At 36.6% G+C, this 21,466-nt stretch overlaps 2 protein-coding genes across 2 annotated transcripts; one reads left to right on the top strand and one right to left on the bottom strand.

The window, feature by feature from the left end:
* The first annotated feature begins 8,981 nt into the window (after positions 1 to 8,981).
* On the top strand, positions 8,982 to 11,322 carry LOC141816401 (myb family transcription factor MOF1-like). Its single transcript, XM_074704183.1, is given in 7 exon segments — positions 8,982 to 9,108; positions 9,202 to 9,278; positions 9,376 to 9,412; positions 9,886 to 9,947; positions 9,949 to 10,073; positions 10,306 to 10,528; positions 11,073 to 11,322. Coding segments are annotated over 7 exon segments (891 nt in total). The 3' UTR covers positions 11,313 to 11,322.
* Positions 11,323 to 14,456: 3,134 nt separating this feature from the next.
* Positions 14,457 to 18,360, bottom strand: LOC141816404 (uncharacterized; the record flags this gene model as incomplete). Its single annotated transcript, XM_074704188.1, is given in 3 exon segments — positions 14,457 to 14,825; positions 15,119 to 15,292; positions 18,231 to 18,360. Coding segments are annotated over 3 exon segments (454 nt in total), but the record flags the coding sequence as incomplete, so codon positions are not given.
* Between the last annotated feature and the right edge of the window lie 3,106 nt (positions 18,361 to 21,466).

The raw sequence follows: 21,466 nt of genomic DNA on the forward strand, positions 1-21,466 counted from the left end.
ATTCACAATCAATGAATGTGATAAATGTGTTTACATGAAAGACACAGGAAATGAATATGTCATTTTATGTCTTTATGTAGATGATATACTTATTATTGGGAGTAATGATAAGATAATCAAATCCACTAAAGATATGTTGAATTCAAGATTTGACATGAAAGACATGGGCCTAGCTGATGTGATTCTAGGAATTAAAATTCTTAGAACAGCTGAAGGACTTGTTCTTAGTCAGTCCCACTATGTGGATAAAATTCTTGAAAAATTCAACAAGAATGATACTGCGTTGGCACGGACTCCGATAGATATGAGTCAACATCTATCAAAAAATCGAGGAAAGAGTAGCTCTCAGATAGAGTACTCTAGAGTGATTGGAAGTCTGATGTACCTAATGAGTTGTACACGACCAGACTTAGCATACGCAGTAAGTAAACTGAGTAGATACACGAGTAATCCCGGTGTTGAGCACTGGAAAGGGATAACAAGAGTACTGAGGTACTTGAGATATACTCGTGATTATGGACTGCAATATACTAGATATCCGGCTGTAATCGAAGGATACAGCGATGCGAATTGGATATCGGACATAAAAGACTCTAAGTCTACAAGTGGATATATATTCACTTTGGGAAGTGCAGCCATATCTTGGAAATCTTCGAAGCAAACCATAATAACCAGATCCACGATGGAATCTGAGTTTGTAGCTCTTGACAAATGTGGTGAAGAGGCTGAATGGTTACGACAATTTCTAGAAGATGTTCCTAGATGGCCGAAACCTGTGCCGGCAATCTGCATACATTGCGATAGCCAATCAGCAATTGGTCGAGCACAGAGCCATCTGTATAATGGTAAGTCTAGACATATACGTCGTAGACATAATACCATTAGACAACTACTCTCAACGGGAGTTATCACTGTTGACTATGTAAAGTCAAAGGATAACCTAGCGGATCCGCTAACCAAAGGGTTAAACAGAGAGTTAGTTGCTAGCTCATCGCGAGGGATGGGTTTGATGCCGGTAAGAAATGTTGGTGCAAAGGAAACCCAACCTATGCAGACTGGAGATCCCAAGAACTAGGTTCAAAGGGACAACCTAACTGCACCGACTAAGGAATATCACTATGGGGGAAAATGACCCAATGAAACAGTGATTAGATGGAGGATAAGCACACAACTTTTAATGATCCAGTAGAGTAGTGTGGAATACTCTTGAGTGATCACCTATGTGAGAAAGAAGTGGGGCCGCTTCGAAGAGAATTGAAGGCACAATTCTTAGATCTTCTCACAGAACCAGGCGTGTTCATGGCCAAGAACGAACACACTCATGAGAATTGAGGTGTATCAGGGAGAGTCCTGGGTGAGATGTGTCAATGTTTACACAAACGGCAGAACAGTTCAAGGACATCGTGTCTACTGTCAGCTAGTAAACAAACAGATCTTCACAAGGGAAGGTTCAAAGGGTAAAACCTACCTATCCTATACTGGACTCAACTGCTGAATGCTATCACATACCCTGTTTCCATTCATGTGGGGGATTGTTAGAAATTTGAATGGAAATAAAAGGTGGTGGAAGGAGGAAGCTCCTTTGTGAATGGGAATATAGTCCCACATTGGAAGTTTCAAGGCATAGTTGTTGGTTTATATTGTGTCACAAGCATTGATGTTGTGAACAAATGCATGGGGAGAGGCTCTCTCTCACGCGTGGGTGCGCAGGGGGGGTGCAAATCCAGGGCCCGGATTGCACTACCCGCAAGGTAACTTGTGTGCGAGCGCGACCTGCGCGCGTCGAATGTCGGACCGGTCAGGGCAAAATTTGCCCAAGCGAATGAACCAACATTTTGCCACTTGAAAATGTTTTTTTGCTCAAATGATAAGTATGCAATTTAATGATGCATGAACGTTGATGCAATTGAATGCATAAACGTATAGATGCATGAATGCATGAACGTATGAATGTAATTTAATGGCATGAATGCAACGTATAGATGAGAGACTCTATATAAGACTCCAAGTCTTGAGCAAAGAGAAGCAATTCGAAGCAAATCCACCTTTCTACCTCTCTTTCGTGATAGCGTTCGGGTACTATCTCAGTTCACCGCGATCTGCCTGTGCTTGGTGGTCAGCGCGGTTCTGTCGTTGTATCCTGGGAAACAGACGTCCGTCGTGACCTCTAAGCACCGCCGGAGGGGACGAATCTGTTTTAAGGAAACTGCGTTGAACGCAGGCCTCGACATCATCCTCTCGGCATCTCGGCACTCGCCGACTCGGCGACTCGGCACTCGGCGTCTCGGCACTCAACTCGGACTCGACTCTCGGCTCTCGACTCGGCACTCAACTCTCGGCCAACTCGGCACTCGGCACTCGACTCGGCTCTCGGCCACTCGGCCGACTCGGCACTCGACGTCTCGGCCGACTCGGCACTCTCGGCCGTCTCGGCGACTCGGCCGACTCGGCTTTCACTCGGTGACTCGGCCGACTCGGCTCTCGGCTCTCTCACTCGGCTCTCGACACTCGGCTCGACTCGGCTCTCGGCCGACTCGGCACTCGGCGTCTCGGCCAACTCGGCACTCGGCGACTCAACCAACTTGGCACTCGGCACTCATTCAGTTGACTTAGCATCGGTGATTAGGAAAACACCAGCCCCTGCTGGCAGCTTGAAATTATCAGTTCAAGTCATCTCTACAGATAAGTTGAATTGTATTGTAATTCAACAAAATATTAATCTCTCCGACAAAGATTGTCCAACATCAAAAAGTCAAACAGTGCTCTCATCTAAAAAAATAAATCAGTCATGAGGGAAGAGATAAAGTCTATGGCGGACAATGACATTTGAAAACTTATCGAATTGCCTGAAGAGGTGAAATATGTTGGTTATAAATGGATATAACTAAATGAAATTTAAATGGCAATGTCGAAAAGTATAAATCTCATCTTGTCGTCAAGGGATTCACTTAAAAAGAGGATGTTGGTTACAAGGAGACTTTTTCATCGGTTTCGATGAAAGACTTTCTTAGAGTAATCATGACACTTATAACTCATTATGACCTAGAGCTCCATTAAATGGACGTTAAGATTGTATTTCTCAATAGAAACATTGAAGAAACTATATACATGGTGCAACTAAAGAACTTTAAATCAGGAGGTTCAAAGCACCTAGTATGTAGCTTAAGGAGGTTCATTTATGGGTTAAAGCAGGCATCTCATTAGTGGTATCGAAAGTTTGATTAAGTGATTTTTTCATACAATTTCAAGAAGAATCTAGTTGATCAATGCTTGTATATCAAGTTTAGTAGGATCAAGTTTATCATCTTGTTTTGCATGTGGATAATATATTATTAGCAAACAATAATAAGGATCTGCTACTAGAAACTAAGTCATTTCTATCAGGTGAATTTGAAATGAAGGATCTTGGTGATGCATCTTTTATCTTAAGTATACAGATTGTTCGTGATTATTCAAAGTTCACACTTGGATTTTCACAAAAGATCTATATAAAAAAGGTGTTCATTCGGTTTGGCATGCAGAATTATGCTCTTAAAGATACTCCTGTGTCAAAGGGTGACAGATTTAGCTTGTAATAATGTCTATGCCATAAATTTGAGATTAAGAAAATGCAACAATTTTCTTATGCATCGACAGTAGGGAGTTTGATGTATGCTTAGATATGTACGCATCCGAATCTTGCGTACATTGTGGGGATATTGGATAGATATTTGAGTAACCCTAGACCAGAGCATTGGAAAGTCGTAAAGAGGGTTATGCGATATTTACAAAGAACAAAGGATTATATGCTCACGTATCAGAGATTAAGTCATCTGGACATCATTGGATATTTAGACTCTGATTTAATTTGCTGGATGTCCAGATAGCAGGAAGTCAACCTCAAGTTATGTCTTTATGTTAGCGGAAGGGGCTATATCATGCAAAAGTGTCAAACGGACGCTAATAGTTACTTCCACTATAGAGGCAAAATTTATAGCCTGCTATGAAGCTTCCAACCATGGGATGTGGATGCAGAACCTTATCACAGGGTTACAGATCATTGAGGGTATTAACAGACCATTGAAGATCAACTATGATAATAAAGCTGCAAAATTATATTCCGAGAATAATCGTAGTTTGTCAAAGTCGAAACACATTAACATAAAGTTTCTAGCAATTAAAAAAAAAGTTTAGAGTGGTCAAATTATGATAAAGCATATAAGGACAGATTCTATATTAGCGGATCCACTCACCAAAGACTTGTGACCCAATGTGTTTCATAAGCATGTGTTGAATATGAGGATTCTTCATTTTGATAAAGTATCCATTTAATGCGAATCTATATTTTGGTAAAATGCTCTATATTAATGAACATATGTATTTTTAACTTATTGTATGTACTCAAGTTTTATATGTGTATATGATTTTTTTGATTGTCTGACATAAGAGCATCATAATTTACTATTACAATTTTATATACGATTTTGTAAATATAATATGAGACTCTATTTACTATTGTAGTTTTACATACGGTTTTGTAAATATAAGTCATAAGGTTGAATCATGGTTTACTACTATAATTTTGCATAAGGTTAAGTAAACATGATTTGAATCTAGTTTGGGTAATAAAGAGGACTCTTGAAAATGAGCATGTACAAATCACATTTCGTATCATTTTCATACTATACATCCATATTTGATCTATGTCATTAATTAAATTAGAAATGTAATTACTATTGGGTCTTGTTATATTTATAGTAACTTTGATTTCTTTAGTCTTGTGTTAATTGAATTAATGGACTAGATTATTTAAGGGGTTATTTAACTCATAAAGTTTGGCATATTGAGTTCAACTAAGGGGCTGCGTGGTGTATATGAGATCAAGTATAACCCAAGTGGACGATTGAAGGATTAAGTCCACATTAATGGTTTAATCTCCATAAGGTGAGCTTACACTTAATTAACACACATATGACTAATTGTCATTAAGGATATCGACCATTTGAATTGGTAATATTGACTTGTGAAGATTAGACTCCGAAACGTGATACGTAAGCTAGAAGAAAAGTCCAGATTATATTCCACAACATTTAATCCAAATGCATGTTAAACACAACATAATTGATTTAATTATGACTACTAACAATCTCCTCTATCACGTAAATCATTATCTCTTTATGTTGAGATTACTCTGTACAATCTTAGTGAGGATGTTATATGTCCGTGTCCTTTTTTTATAATTGAATTATGACGGCCAAGTTTATTTCGTATCTTTATTAATTACATAATTATCATCGATGGTGATTTGATGATATCTCGAATCCAATCTATTTGATATCCATAGTTTAAATTAGTATAACTTAGTGTGACAACTCCAGTTAATCCCATTATATTCTTAACAATTTCTTTCACATATTAAGGCACTATTATTATTATTATTATTAACTTAGTTTTATTGGTTACCAATTTAATATTGTCCATTGTTAAAACATCTTTTACATACTTTTTCAAATAAAATTATTTTATCTTTAAGAGGATATCATTTCACTTAGATGTTTACGATTGATTGATAATAGCTTTTAAAGATATAACAATGTACAATTCAAAATAATCACTTTTATTTTTAAGATTTTTTGATATTTTTAACTTTTTCAAATTAGGATTTGGGTTTACGAGGTGTGTTTAACTGTTTACAGCCAGTTTGGTTGATTGAATAAAATTTTTCTTTTTTGACAAAAATTCTAGAAGCAGTGTCGTTGTGGTTTTTTACTCATTTTTTTTAATTTTTTAAACTTGTTCTCTCCCCAATTCTCCTCCAATCTTTCGCCTCCAGAATAATCACTATTCTATGCACGCGTTAGTTATTTAACCTATAAAATTTGGCATGTTGAGTTCAACTAAGGAATTGCGTGATGTATATGAGATTACGTATAGCCCAAGTAGAAGATTGAAGGATTAAGTCCACATTGATGGCTTAAATCTCTATAAGACAGGCTTACACTTGATTAACACACACATGACTAATTATCATTAAGGAAACTAAACTCTAATTAAGTGATTTATTGCTTCTAGCATAAAGGGGAGTTTAGATATTGGATGTTGATTCAACGTATAGATCCAATAACCCGATTCGTTAACATTAATGGATTGTTAACGGATTATGAGTTTTATGGTGGATGGTCCCTACAAGATGAACTTGGTATAATAAGAAAAGAGTTCATTCAATTTGGGCATCTTAACTTTGGTCTTCTTCTTTAAACTCTTCCACATTGAGACCAAGATATGGATTGCCGCCCAATCCCTATAGAAGATCATTCCACGCTTATAGGAATTCTGGTGACAAGGATACAATGACTCTTATTTTGAACTCAGGTCCGCATTCGGTTTGTCATGTATCAATTTTAGTTTTGTAGTCTTATTGATAATGATAAGTTTGATCCTATTTTTAATGCATTATAGATTAGGTTCGATGTATCGTAATAGTATTGCTTATATAACTAATGTAGGTAAAAAGAACAAAGAATAAAAGCTACATCAATGATTACGACCCCCATGGATTTGTGTCAATATATATGATAATTTGAACAAACAAAATGGTATCAATTATGAGTCAACATGTGCCAAAAACGCATTGAAGGGCACTCACTCACCTTAATGGCCTTTAAAAGGATAGTGCTACAACAACCTTTTACAATGCCCTTTGGGAGCTTTTAGGTAGCTTTCATAGATCTTTAGCCATTTCTTCAAAAATAACGGGATAAAAAGAAATCATGCACCCTTAGTATCTACTTTAACTTGGACAAAGTTATGTTATATGCACCTCATGTCAACCCATAATCATTCTCATTGCATCTTAGTCGTTTCATCTCGGACAAACTTTGACCACCTCAATCGCACCTAAGGGCTTAGCCCATTTACCTCAATTGAGTTGCATCCATCCACCTTGAGAAAACTTAACCAACCCTTGATTCACCTTAGCTAACACTAGATACACCTTAAACAAACCTAATCATCTCATGGAAACGAAGTGAAGCTAAAGCCACCTTTGATCAACCCTACCTTCTAAAGTTTAATAAGCATTTGAAAATAAAATAAAATAAAAGTTGTGTTGTTATGATAAAAAAAATAATTTTGAAAATTTTATTTTATTTTTCATTATTATTGTTATTATTATTAGTCGAGTTAAATGTGAACAAAGATAAGTTGAATTGAGAAGTTTAAGCCAAAATGATCTAATTTATAATTGAACAAAAACCAAAATCAGCTACCTTTCCAACTCAAATGATCGATCAACTGAAGAACAAAAACTAATAATATTGAAAATCAAATTGGTAAAAGTATGTATTTGAAAAACATGGTAAAATCTGTTAGATTTTTGTTTGGATTGTCACTTGGCTTGTAAGAGCAGCAGAGGGTGAAAAAGAATGAGCCAAAATAATTAGAGTGGCAACAGTAGGCTAAGCACTGCTCCACTCGATGGTACCTTGTGTGCATGCAACAATGCAACAACATTGCCCTATCCCTATCACGAAGTCATGAGCCAGTGACATCCATGCTAAAGTTGCTTCCACTTCATCATTATTATTCCACTTCTTCTGCCTTTCCCTTTTTCCCTTTTTCTTCAATTTGCTCTGCTCTTCTCTGCTCTCTCTGCTTTTCCCCTGAGACAAGTAACAAGTAAATGCAACAGTTTGAAATAAAAAAATTTAAATATATAAGTGTACAATGTCTAAAGGCCAATCCTACTACCCTGCCAAATTTATTAGGTCTGCCCAATTCTGCATGGAGGCAGGAAGAATTTTCAGAGATTGCCAGCGACTGACTAGGCTTTGAAGTACTCAAACTGAAAAGAAAACAATCAATACTTTTTACTCTTTGTTCTCTTCTATTCTTTCCCACCAGTTACTTGTCTCTGGAACTGAGCCACCTCTTTCAGCCACCAACTCATCTTCTTTATCTTCCTACTTAATTACCTGCTGCAGTGCTTGCAAGATTAAATAAAAATTAAATTAAATTCTTACTTTTCTGATAAATATGATTTACTGTCTATTTGAGCATCAAAGCAAGCAAGTAAGCAAGCAAGCAAGCAAGCAAGCAAAGTGTGTGCATAGCCTGCCATTTAGGTCCTCTGGTCATGGATTCATAGTTCATCCCTTCTTTGGAGGCTTCTGCTCTCCTGCTGCTGCTACCTCAAATAGTTGACTCTATGTCTCTATGACAAGAAAGAAAGAAAGCAAGAAAGAAAGAGAGAGAGAGATGGGGAGGTGATGATACTGCTCTACCCTCGAGACCCATTCAAAGCATTGCTGCATTAGAGGCTAAAATTCTCTTAGTTCGTAACAAAAAAGGGGAATAAAATGGTCCAAAACACCAAAAGTTTTGACACAGGAGTGGTAAAGAAATCTGTGCTCAGAGATTCTATAGCCGTTTTCTTGTGCACCTTCCCATGATCATAACTTTGCCACACCCCAAATCTCTCTCGCGCTTTCTCTCTCTCATTTCTTTCTTTATTTCCATGTCTGTCTCTTGTTCGCTGAGTCAAAAGCTGTGTAGCTGCAAATTAATCATGATCATTTGGTTAAAAAAAACAGAGATGATAATTAAATGAGAAAAAAAAAAGGCTCCCTTTTCAGGTAGAGGGGGAAGATGAGAAGCAGCGCAGGAAGTTTGTCTTCTTCCTGTGTATATTTTTTTTCCCTTCTTTGAAGTCATTTGGATCCGCTTAATAAATCCTCCTCGTGATCCTCAGACCTCCCACTCTGAGTGTTGCGTTAAACCTCGACAGTCCCAACGATATTTAGAGACACCCATGTAGGAGGAGTAGGAGTAGGAGTAGGAACAGGAAGAGGGAGCGAGAGCAGCTCAAAATCAATGCTTGAGGCGATTTAGAAAGATTAATAATAAACAAGCAGCGACAGCTCGTTGAAAGGAGCAAGTGGTGGTTTGTTATAAATATAGCAAGAAAGGAGGAAGGGCCGAGTTGAGGCTGAGAGGGGGGAGAGATGGGGAACTGTGGGAGGAACGGTGCCGTGAGGCAGTACACGAGGTCCAAGGTTCCTCGTCTCAGATGGACTCCTGACCTCCATCTCTGCTTCGTCAACGCCATACAGAGGCTTGGGGGCCAAGACAGTATGCACATGCTCAATCTCTTCTTCCTCTCCCTTAAATTTCAGTATCTGTCAAGTTTTGATCTCCCTCTTGCTGGCTGCATGCCATTTCCAGAGGCCACTCCCAAGCTTGTGCTTCAGCTCATGGATGTTAGAGGCTTGACCATATCCCACGTCAAGAGTCATCTCCAGGCATGATAGTTACTTAGCTTCTTCTCATTCATGTCTCGAGCTTTATGAAAATCTTCTTCTTCTCGCTAACAAAGAAAAACGATATGGTTTTGACCAGATGTATCGAAGCTTGAGGAATGACTTGGGCAGGCAAGGTAACTCATCTTCCCATTATACTTGTTGAAAATCTAAGACAATTTTCCATAGGAGAAAGTGTTCCCTTCGACTCGATGAGGCATGAGAAAGGAGCCATGGTCTTTCTTCTTCTTCTTCTTCTTTTCTTTCTCCCTTTCAATTCCAGTTGTGCTTCCAAATTGTCCAGCAGTTTCCTTCTTTTGCCTTGTTTTCCTGCATGGATGAACTGTGAGGCTTGACGATACTGGAGTTGATGGTCATGGTGTTTTCCTTACTAATTTAAGATTTAATGAAACTGCACCTACAACTTTTGTCCTTTATGTTTATGTGTGCTGAAGGTTAGCCAGCTGAGTAAATGGCTGAATAATAAAAAAAAAAACTCAAAACCTTTGCCTGCTCCAAGTTCATATTTAGTTTGTGTGATATTATTTAAGGTTAGGAGGCTATAACCAACCCATTAACTAACTTTGTTCCTCATCTTGTTTGTCATTAGAGTTACAAGTCAGAAAGAACTACACATGCCATGACAATGATGGAGGTGGTGATGAGGAAGATGGTGGTGGGTGGTGGTGGTGGTGATGGTGGTGGTGGTGGTTCTTCCTCCTGCCCCTGGCCAAAGCACACTAAGCAATTCTCTCAGCCCTTGTACTACAGCAGCAGCACCCTCCCTACTCTGAAAAGGTTTGCGACTTAAGCCAAACTAAGCTACTTTTTTCCTTCCTCCACTTCCAAGTTCCAACAGTGACAGCCAATTTGCAGCATAAAAGGACAAAACTCCCACCTGCTTCTTCTTCTTCTTCTTCTTCTTCCTCCCTCCACTTTTTCTTTTCTTTTCATTTGTTTTTCGTTTGTGAAAATTGAAAAATCTTGCTTATCACCCACCCTCCTCGCCCTCTTCCTCGTGTGGTCTCAGGACGAGGATGGAAACACAAACAAGCTTCAAAAGCCTGGCTGGTGCAGTCACCTCCCTCCGATGCTTGGATCATCGCATGCCAGCCTTGGGGATGGAGAAGAAAATCAAAGAGGAAAGGATCAGATGGCAGAAAGATGCTCCTAACTTGGCATTCGATCGCCCCCTAACCAAGCTCACTCTTCCTGCTGGGGCACCCAGAGCGGAAGAATCTATCCATTTTAAGGTAAACCACAAAAGTTTGCGCGCGCACACCTCTGCAATCCTTTTGCTTTTTTGTTGCCTCAACCTCCATTCGATCGATATATATAATATATATATCTCCTTGGATGATCTCCTTCCTTCACCATCTTGTTGGGTACTTGGCATGCATGATGCATGACAGAGACTCCATCAGCTTGGGATTCCTCCTGGTGCATGCCCATTTTACAATATCTCTACGCCATGATTATTCTTTCTGAGCTCGTCCTTGAGCTACGAATATTATTAAATGCCGAGCAGAAACTGCTTGAATTGCATTTATTGGTCGTATAATTCTACAGCCAACAAGTTTCTGCGATTCAATAGGTAAAAGAACAAACAGGTACAAGCTACTATATACATGCACTAGGACTACAGGGATATTTCCCCAGCACTTAATGTTGACATATGACAATGCTTTCGTTCGTATATATCGTTGTGTGTATCTGTAAATATATATACATTGTATCAATACTCGAGGATTACATGGATGAGTTAAGTTTGACCTGTGGTAATTAAACTGGTGGCAGGGTAACGTGGTGAATGACGACAAGGGTGGTGGATGGGGGTTGTATAAATGCCCATTGAGTGAAGAGGCTGACCGATGTTCACTGTCCCTCTCATTGTCTTCCTACTCTACTCAAAGTAATGAGGCGAGCAAAGGAAGTTTGGGGTTTTGTTCTTCCTCCTCGGCAGGTAGAAACGTCGGTGACTGTTCCGGCGGCCATAGAGTTAATTTGGATCTCTCCATGTCCATCTGCCGTTCGTGAGTTTCGTTCAGGCCAGCCATTTGTTGTTTGTGCTGTTGTGAGACATCGATCATCATATCGCATGGATAGTTCGTTCGTTCGTTCGTCGAGTGAATCAATCGATATGAAGCTTCTGAGTACGTGTATACTTTATGAAGCTTAGAGCTCTTGGGGACGACACAGTGTAACTGATGAGCAAGAGATATGAGGCATTAAGTTGCTCCTCTATTATTGTATAATAGCTACGTACTACATATTTGAGGATTGTTTGTGGTTAATTAACTTGAGGTTTTATGCATGTACTTTTGTTCTTTGCATGTTGCTATCTTAATGCACTTGGTTTTTTTTTTGTTTTTTTTTTTTTTTAGTCTTACTCGTTCTAACTAAAATACTCTAGAAAGCTCACTCTAATTACTATAACAATGAATGGTTAGCACCAAATTTATCAAGGAAATTGTGACATGTTATTTTATGTGAGTCGTGCATGTGGGGTCAATCCTGAATCTGCATGAAGCACATCAAAATACAAGTCAAGGCGGCATTAGAGAAGTAATGGTGATGATGCCTCCTTTGATTCGACATTTATTAATCTTCCATCATTGAGATTCATCATTGGTACCTTGAATCATTGATATGATGATTCATCATTGGAGGCTCCTAGGTATAAAACTCTCCCTTGTTATGAGCCACCCTTTTTACTTTGCTATAAGTTCTTTAGTAAAATCCGTCAGAAGTACCAAATTCTTTGATTTGTCCTTCTTCTCCATGTCTCCTGTAGGACCAATGGCTCCTATAACCTCTTGTTAGGATGTATAGTAAGATTGTTTTTAAGGAGTTCTTTAATCTCGAGCTCTCTCTTAGCTAGTAGTCGATGCTTTACTAACTCTTAGCATCAGTCAATGTACAATCAATAATGAAAGAATATGTTAAATAAATAAGTTTAAATAGTAGTGAAATTGATTTATTAGTGTTCTTGAATAATTTATAAATAAATTTAATTATATAAATTTTAGTTATAAAATTATTTCAAAAATAATAATGATTAGTAACTGCATTTGTAAAATAAAACCCACTTAGAAAAGTAAAATCTAAAATCAATGAAACAAATGGTATGCAACATGATTAACACAATGTTATTAACAACTGTCAACCTTATCACTGTAACTGGGCAGTTATATAGCAACAAAAAATGTACCTGAGATACTTGACTGGCGTGTAATCACTGTGCACTGCAATTAATTTGTAATTTACCAAATCTGCTTTAATCACTCATGGCCACCACATCCAACAATTTTCCAAGAACATGTGAATGGTCTATCAAGTGAAGTATTTTTTGTACAGTTTCTTCCCTAAATGCAGATTTAGTTCCGATAAAACTATAGTAAACATTATTTCCATAATCAATTACCTTACAAAAATTTTTGTAAAAATCAACCAATATTAATATTTTTATCTCAAGAAGAGAGGGGGAATTGAAAAAAGGAGCTCAAGTTGAGAGTAACGAACAGCAAACATTACCAGCAGTACGATAGGCAACGTGACTGCATCTCACATGGATGTGTCGCATGCTTGATGCATCCCTGCCACCATACTGTTTCCTTCCTCTGGTGACACAAACTAGTGATCTGCTGCCGTTCTCTGCAAAAAGATGCATGCAGCCATGCACGCGTGCATTGCACTCAGCAGCAGACATGCTCTTCATATTTTTCACTTGATACTGATCTGAAAGATGTCCAACAGGTTTGACAGATGATACACGAAAATGAGACAGATTTCCAACCCTTTCTGGATCACCACTCACAATTTTCAAAAGCTTAGTACCTTTTAGACAGACCATAAGCGATAGCTGTCCAAATCATCAGAGCATGGCCAAAATGGTTTTAAGATACAGTCCAAATCATCAAAACATAATATCTCATGCAAAATGCATAATGGATTAGATGATGAAACATATGATGCACCCATTGGTCAAAAAGTTAGGAATGGTAGAATGATTTCAAGTCTCATAGCCACTTAAGTGCTTCAAAAAGCAGCTGCTAGAAAGCAGAAAGGCACTTCTATGACGTTCAATTTTGTGGAATATATGAACCAAAAAGAGACGTTTAACAGCATGCATACTGTTTACAGAAACTAGGCTCAGTTGATTGAGACCGGCAATGGAAAAGCAAACTTCAAAAAAGTAAACACGACAATGAAGGCCATGTCGATCACTTTTTTAAACATGTTAAAAACATATATGCAGATCTTGCCTGCAAATTTAAATCTTATTCAGTAATGTGCAACATTTCTTTGACAGTGAGATAGAGTAAATTCATCCTTATAATCAAAATAACTGAAATTTCTAGACTTGCTGGAATTTAAACAGCACCTGAAAAAGATGCCCTTCTCCACAAAAGGAAAACTTACGTGATTTCATACAAGATCCTAATTGCTCTAAGAATGACTGCATAGCACCTTGCATGTAGACTTTTATTTTTCCTACTCACTCTGCAATATATTTATACGTGTAGTAATTGTTAGGACTAAAACCTGCTACATGAGCACGTTGAGTATTTTTTTCAACAGATAATGAAATTTTATATCCATAAAAAAAATAATCTCACATGTCATATCTTGAAAACAATTTTGTCAAAAATTTAGAACCTCAATGTTACATATAACCCACAACAGATGCCTAAGCCAGGATCTTGTGTTTCCTGCGCGAAATATAAAAGTTGAATAGGGCAAACAAGAACCTTCCTGAAGTCACAAAAGTTCAAATCTTTTGCATACATAGGAAATAAATCTATGAGTAATTGAAGGTTTAATGGTTGATTGCAGTCTATCTGAGATGCGTGACCATGTCATTAAAAATTTAAAATATACAGGCAATTCACAGTATTTATCATCTTCGAATGCAATAAAGAAGTGGAAAATTTCTGAATTGAACTACATCATTGTTTACTTAAATGTGTTTATCAGAAAGCAACCTGACTTCAACATGAAAGGCACTGAGAAAAAGTATCCTAAATTCAACATCAGCCTTGCTGTCATGCATTCATTTTCAAGAGTCAGGCAGTGCCATCATTTTGGCCAAAAAATGCCAAAACTTGTCAGGACGCAGAACTAGGCATGAAATTGTTTTATTTTTTGTGAAAATAAAAATGCTCACATGTAGAATGACAATTACCTGAAAAGATTTTCAAATTGATACTCAAGAGATGTAAGGTCTCCCATTGCAACAACTGATTTTATTTTTTCATCTACTGGAAGCTAGCAACAGGAAATTAATTAGGAAGACAAGAGGAATAATATTAATTAGCATGTCTTGCAACGGTGACATTGTTGCTCCGTGCACTTGGAGGAAAAGTACATCTGAAATAAACGTCCTATACTTAAATGGTATCATTTGTGACCTTTCGCATCAGCAATGAGTGATTTGATGCAAAGCCTAGGTTTGATAGTGACAAATTCAAGTGGAAGAACAGAAACTCCAGCTACTAACAATCCTTGTGGAATCCTTGATATAGGCAGTAGCTCTACGAGCACAGCTACCTGCATAACCAACACAACACGACATTTTATGATATCAAGGTAAAAAACAATAACTTAACATGGTGCATCTCAAGGATAACAAAAAATTGAAGTCAAATTATTAAATTTAGGGCATTTGCAAAAGTGAATAACTATTAATTTCAAATTTTGGAGGGGAAATGATTTTATCAGACAAGGGTAGGATATTCCTCAGGGATGGTCTATACATCGTGTTTCAAATTTTAAGATATGATTTTTATATACTGAATCTACTTTACTATAAATGTGCAAAGATGTATAATTTAGAAGGTCACCTCAGGAGATTTGAGATCCACAATTGCGTTTTTTGCAACAGCTTTGACTGCCCCTGCAACTGCTGTGAAACATACATCTCGATCCAACAAAGTTGATGTCTCTGTGTCTTTGTCAGTGCTCTTTTGAGAATTTATCTCATCGTCCATGCCTCTTCGGTTATATCCAACTGCAAACTAAAGGAATGACTAAATCAATACAAATCAAATTATATTGCAATTGGTGGCACAATGTAACATGCTATTATATAAGAATAGTAACCTGAGTGATATGCAAGTCTACCTAAATAGTAACATGATGTTTGATTATAGAATTAGTAAACTGTCCAAAACATATTTATGGATACCTGCACCAGATTCTAATTAAATTAAATAAATACAACGGCAACAATCAATCCTTTATCTCACTAAGGTTGGCTTTATAGATCCTCCTATATCATTAGGCTTGATCCCCTATTATATCCTCATTTATATTTTATTTTATTTTATTTTATTATTGTTAATCAAGTCTTCTTTAGTCTCACTCTTCCTCAATTAATGTGTATATTTGTCTTGATCTCACATCACCTAACTGAGGTATTAATAAATTGCATTAATAAAGGTTCTTCAACTTGTAAATCTAACCTATACTCTAAATGTCCCAGAACAGACAAGCTGAGTCTTAATTAATTTGACTGCTTTCAATTTTATCCCACCATCAAACTCGCAATTTTTGAATTTTTAAATCATTATAATTATACTATGTATAAGTTCAAGTTTGCTCTCTTTCCTCCTCACATCAACATTTTCATACCATTATAAGCTCTTTTCTCCTGAATAGTATGATAGATGTCCTTAGATATGATCAAGATATAGATTTATAGGAAGACATTAGCTTCTACCCCAAATAAAAAGAATCCACACCACAAAAATAAACTTGCTGCTTTGATTGCATAAATATTAATTCCACAATATTGAACTATCATGTCGGAGAAAGAATGTAAGATTAATACTACCGCATTTAAACCATATATCTGGCACAAATCTGCTGCTATAACATCATAGCTAGACAATTCTTTTGAAGTCAATAACCTAATGTCTAAAAATTCTTGTATGGAAATATCAGCTAATCCAGATGGCAATCAGCTGAGGTAAAGCAGGATCAAATTTGTCTGATCCGAGAGTACTTGAGGTTTCAAACACAAGCACAGAACAAGAGAAAATGTAGGAAAAAGTTTTGAAACTCATTTCATTCAGTAAAATCAGTAGAAATTTATGTTCCACAGATGGAATCAGACACATTTATGTGAATTGGACTAGCTCTTGTTCGATTTGACACACGAGGACTTTTTCATTGCTAGGGTGAGAGCATTCAAGAGCTACTATAGAGTCCCTGTGTGCATCTGGGAGGAGATGCTGCATGTTTTGGAAGATAAAAGGCCACTCTAGGCATAACTACATCTCATTAGATTAGATTAGCTTATATGCTTTTGTAGGTAGGTGGGAATCGGGGATTATAAAATTTGGAGACCGGAAAGGAGGTTAATCTAGTGATTAATTTTTAGTATAGTAATTTATATATGAAAATTATCATTACATAAGTATTATTTTTTTAAAATAGTAATTAAATACTATATTATTTAATATTTAAGTGAAATTATCAAAATATTGTTGGTTATTAATATAATAATAAATTTTTAAATTAATAATTAAAGATTACAATTATTTATAATTAAATTAAATATTATATTATTTATACTTAAATCAAATTTAATTATATTGCAATCTTAAAAATGACATAAAATATTAAACATATTCTTGATAGAAATCTATTAATAGGAAATTAATACTGTATTGATAGGAAACTAATACTGTGCTAATAAGTAACATTCACAAGTTCATATATCAACTCATATTTCATTAATTAAAACTTTAACTATGCTATACACTTAATGTAAATATTCTAATAATTAGCCTGTAAATATTATTAATTGTATTGGTGTATTGCATATTAACTACATATTCATACTAATATATTAAACAATATTATTTTATATTTGTATTCATTTTATTTATTTTTTTTCAATTTCAATATCACCCATCATAAATCCAATACCTAAAATATCTAACCAACCAATACTGATACTGATCTTGCTAAACGATCTAAGCATGAACATAGATAAGTTTTTATTTATTTGACAATATCAGTTGAAACAAAATAATATAAATATCTAACGATTGAAAATAGAAAATTGGAGTGGGGTCAATCGACTCACTCAGTACCTGATGGCTACTTCCTGGCTATCAATATGCAAAATGTATTTAGATCCCTAGGAGCAATGTAAATTAGTTGGACAATCAGTTCATCACTAGGAGCAAAAAAATAGTTGATATGCGCAATTTACAAGAGGAAAAAAAAAAACTGAGATCAAGTGTGTGAATCCATAAATTGAATCACCCAGAACTTTTGAATATGGTTGCTATGGGAAGTAACATCTGCTTCAGTGTTGACCTCATTCCCATCAGCTGAAACACCTGAGGAAGGAAATGGAGCTAAGGAAAGATGGATGGGTTCCACCCTTTCCTCCCATTTCCTTGGTAGAAAACAATATGAGAAAAACATTGGCTGAGGAAATATTTCCCCAACTTTGGTCAAATATGCTTCCTCCCAACTCTGGCAGACAAGCGAACACACATTGAATGGTGGTTAATTTCAACCAAAAAATAATTTTTTTCAAATCTATTTATTATTAATGGTATTTTATATTTTAATCAAATCAATTTTTTAGAAATTGTTTTTTGTCTCCCTCTATCTTTCTAACGGAACAATGAGAAAGTTTTCCTACTTATTTTATTACCATAGAGGAAACTTAAATTAAGAAATCTTTCCTGAACGTTTCCCATTAATTATTTTGCCTACATGGTTTCTTTGTCCAGCTATTTCCCTAATCGTAGGAAACATGGCCTTCAAGTGCACAGTGATCATAATATTATAGAATACAGAATAACTGATACTTATGAACAAAAGTCTGAACTCTCTACTAACAAAAAACACATAAGTAAAGGGATTCATAGAACATACAAAGAAAACACACAAATTAATTAAGAAAATGTTTAAGCCCCATATGGAGCTTACCTTAATATGTTGCTCAAGCTTTTCTTGATCCTTACCCAAGTAGTCTTCTATTAGTTTTGAAACAACCAATTGTAGATCCTTCTTTGCTAGAATGCAAGTTTCTTGAATAGGGAAAATACGATGGCACCAGCTGTCCACAGACCAAATATATCTTCTAATGAGATATCATATGAAAAACTTCTTAAACAATGCAACTCATGTAGTAATATTAAAGGATAACTGCATGGATAAAATAAGGGGTGCAAAGGTTCTAAAATGCCTTATTCAACAATATCAGCAACCGCACTTGCATGTATGCTTTTTCAGCAACATCATGTATATAGAGATGGGCAAGGGTCTACATGGGTCTCGACTAAATCTGACCCAACATGAAATTTTCATTTAACTGAAGATCCAACTCAGAAACTATTGAGAAAGCTTAAAAACGATTAAATTACTCAAGTTTACATTTCAGTTCAGCATAAGGTGGAATCCGCCACTCCAGCGGCCCCACACGATCGACCCCACGACCATCTGTGAGGAAGTAAATCAGGAAATTGCAATTGCCCATAACGGAGGAGGGTATTGCCTCGGTTTCGCCGAGATTCGGCCCTTGCCCACTTCAGCAACTCAAGTTAAGGAGAAATCAATTCCAGAATTAAGGGTTTTGACTATATTACATAGCATAAATTCTTGATGATGGTTTGGTTTAAGATTCGGGCTAGGTTTGGAAATCCAGGGAAAACTTGAAATTTTGAGTCTGACCAAGGTACACCACAGTTTAGTTCAGTTCTTTGCACACCCCTTGTTGCGACATCTTTCCCATCATTAAGAAGAAACTTGTAGTCAATTCAAACACAGGCAATCAAAGCAACATGGATCAGAGAACTCACAGATCAGTCGTTAAACTTAAAAGATCAATCTGAATGGGAAGATCTAGCTAAGGCTCCACAGGATTAATATTTGAATTTATAAATAAGCAAATAAACTGAAGAAAAAGAAAAATAGGAACTAAGTAAATTATGTCATAACATAACAACAATGCTAATTCTCATATTGAGTTAGTACTACCCATTGACTTTCATGCTTGCATTAATATTCACCAATAAGATGGAAATGACTTCTGTAGTTTCTTATTCTAAATAGAACAGTAGTCAAAGAACTAGACAAACAAAGTACAACAAAACTGCATCAAACATAAATAGAAAAAACATTAATGACAACAAAAGAGGAAAATGTCATTGGAAATTTGTTGAGAAAAAAGGTTGCTTCTTTATAATTGTGTTGGTTGGATTAGTTCATGAAGAAATTGATGATCACTTTTCTTATTCTTCAGAAAAATTTACATCCTAATATATAGAGTATACATCTACTAAAACTAGGAAACCAAATATCTACAAATTTGGAAGACAATAAATTATTTGATAGACAATCAATTAGTTGATTGTAATTTCCTACAAATTAGGAAGACAATCAATTAGTTGATTGTAATTTCCTAAATTCAGTACTACCCAAAAAGCTAAATAAATCTGAATCTTTTCTAAATATAGAAACTAAATCTCATATTTCTACACTCCCCCTCAAGCTGGGTTGTATATGCTATACAAACCAAGCTTGGAATTCAAATCATTGAAGCTGACTCTTGGAAGTGCCTTGGTGAGGACATCAGCAATCTGCTGTCTTGTAGGAATGTAGCTAAGCTAAATGATTCCTGTGTTGACCTTTTCAGAGATAAAATGACGATCAATCTCAATATGTTTCGTCCTATCATGATGCACTGGATTTTTAGCTATACTGATGGTTGCCTGACTGTCAGTAAACATCTTCACCAGGGCTTGATCTTCAATATTGAGTTCCCTTAGCAATCTTTGTAACCACATTCCTTCGCATATACCAAGAGCAAGAGCTCGATATTCCGATTCTGCACTGCTGCGAGAAACCACAGCCTGTTTCTTGCTTCTCCAAGTGACAAGATTCCCCCAAACATAGGAGCAGTAACCAGTAGTTGACCTTCTATCAGTCTGTTCTCCTGCCCAGCTTGCATCTGTGTAAATCTCAACTACACGACTTTCACTCTTTTTAAACAGTAATCCATGACCAGGAGTCATCTTCAAGTATCTCAAAATTCTAATTACTGCATCTAAATGATCCTTAGTTGGATTATTCATATGTTGGCTGACTACACTCACCGAATAAGCAATGTCGGGTCGAGTGTGTGATAGGTAAATAAGTTTTCCAACCAGCCTTTGATACCTACCCTTGTCAACTGGTGTGCCTTCTTCACTTCGATTCAGTTTCTTTGTAGAATCCATAGGTGTATCAGCAGGTTTGCAGCCAAGAAAACCAGTTTCATTCAACAAGTCCAGTATATACTTCCTTTGTGATATAACAATACCCTCCTTTGATCGAGCCACCTCCATTCCGAGAAAGTATCTCAGTATCCCGAGGTCTTTGATTTCGAATTCAGTTGCCAACAGTTTTTTCAGCCTAAGAATTTCTTCTGAATCATCTCCAGTAAGGATGATATCATCCACATAGACTACAAGAATTGTCATTTTTCCTCCTGATCCACCTTTAACAAACAATGTGTGATCTGTCTGACATTGTGAATACCCATTGGCTGTCAAAGTCTTAGCAAATCTCTCAAACCATGCACGAGGAGACTGCTTTAAGCCGTACAATGACTTCTTTAATTTGCACACCAAATTTCGATTTGACTTATTTTCTAGTCCAGGAGGTATGATCATGTAGACTTCCTCTTTGAGATCTCCATTCAAGAATGCGTTCTTGACATCAAGTTGATATAATGACCAATCTTGATTTACTGCTAAGGACAGTAACACTCGAACTGTGTTTAGTTTGGCCACTGGTGCGAAGGTCTCTTGATAGTCAATTCCATAGGATTGAGTGAACCCCTTAGCCACAAGTCTTGCTTTGAACCTGTCTATACTCCCATCAGCTTTGTACTTGACAGTAAAAATCCATTTACACCCAACCGGATTTTTTCCAGGTGGTAGTGTTGTCAAGACCCAGGTGTTGTTGTTTTCTAAGGCCCGAACCTCTTCTTCTACAGCTTTCTTCCATTCTGGTCTTATGAGAGCCTCCTGAATAGATAGGGGCACTTTGACACTGTCCAGATTTGTGACAAATGCCTTGTAAGATGGAGACAACTTTCCATATGCAACATATCTTTGAATTGGATGTTCAGTGCATCTACGGATCCCTTTTCTATGGGCATTGGGCAAATCTGAATCATC

Source organism: Curcuma longa, unplaced genomic scaffold (genome assembly GCF_044706935.1).
Source record: "Curcuma longa cultivar G26 ecotype Majalengka, Jawa Barat unplaced genomic scaffold, ITB_CL_G26_1.1 contig_16493, whole genome shotgun sequence".
NCBI classification, from domain to species: domain Eukaryota; kingdom Viridiplantae; phylum Streptophyta; class Magnoliopsida; order Zingiberales; family Zingiberaceae; genus Curcuma; species Curcuma longa.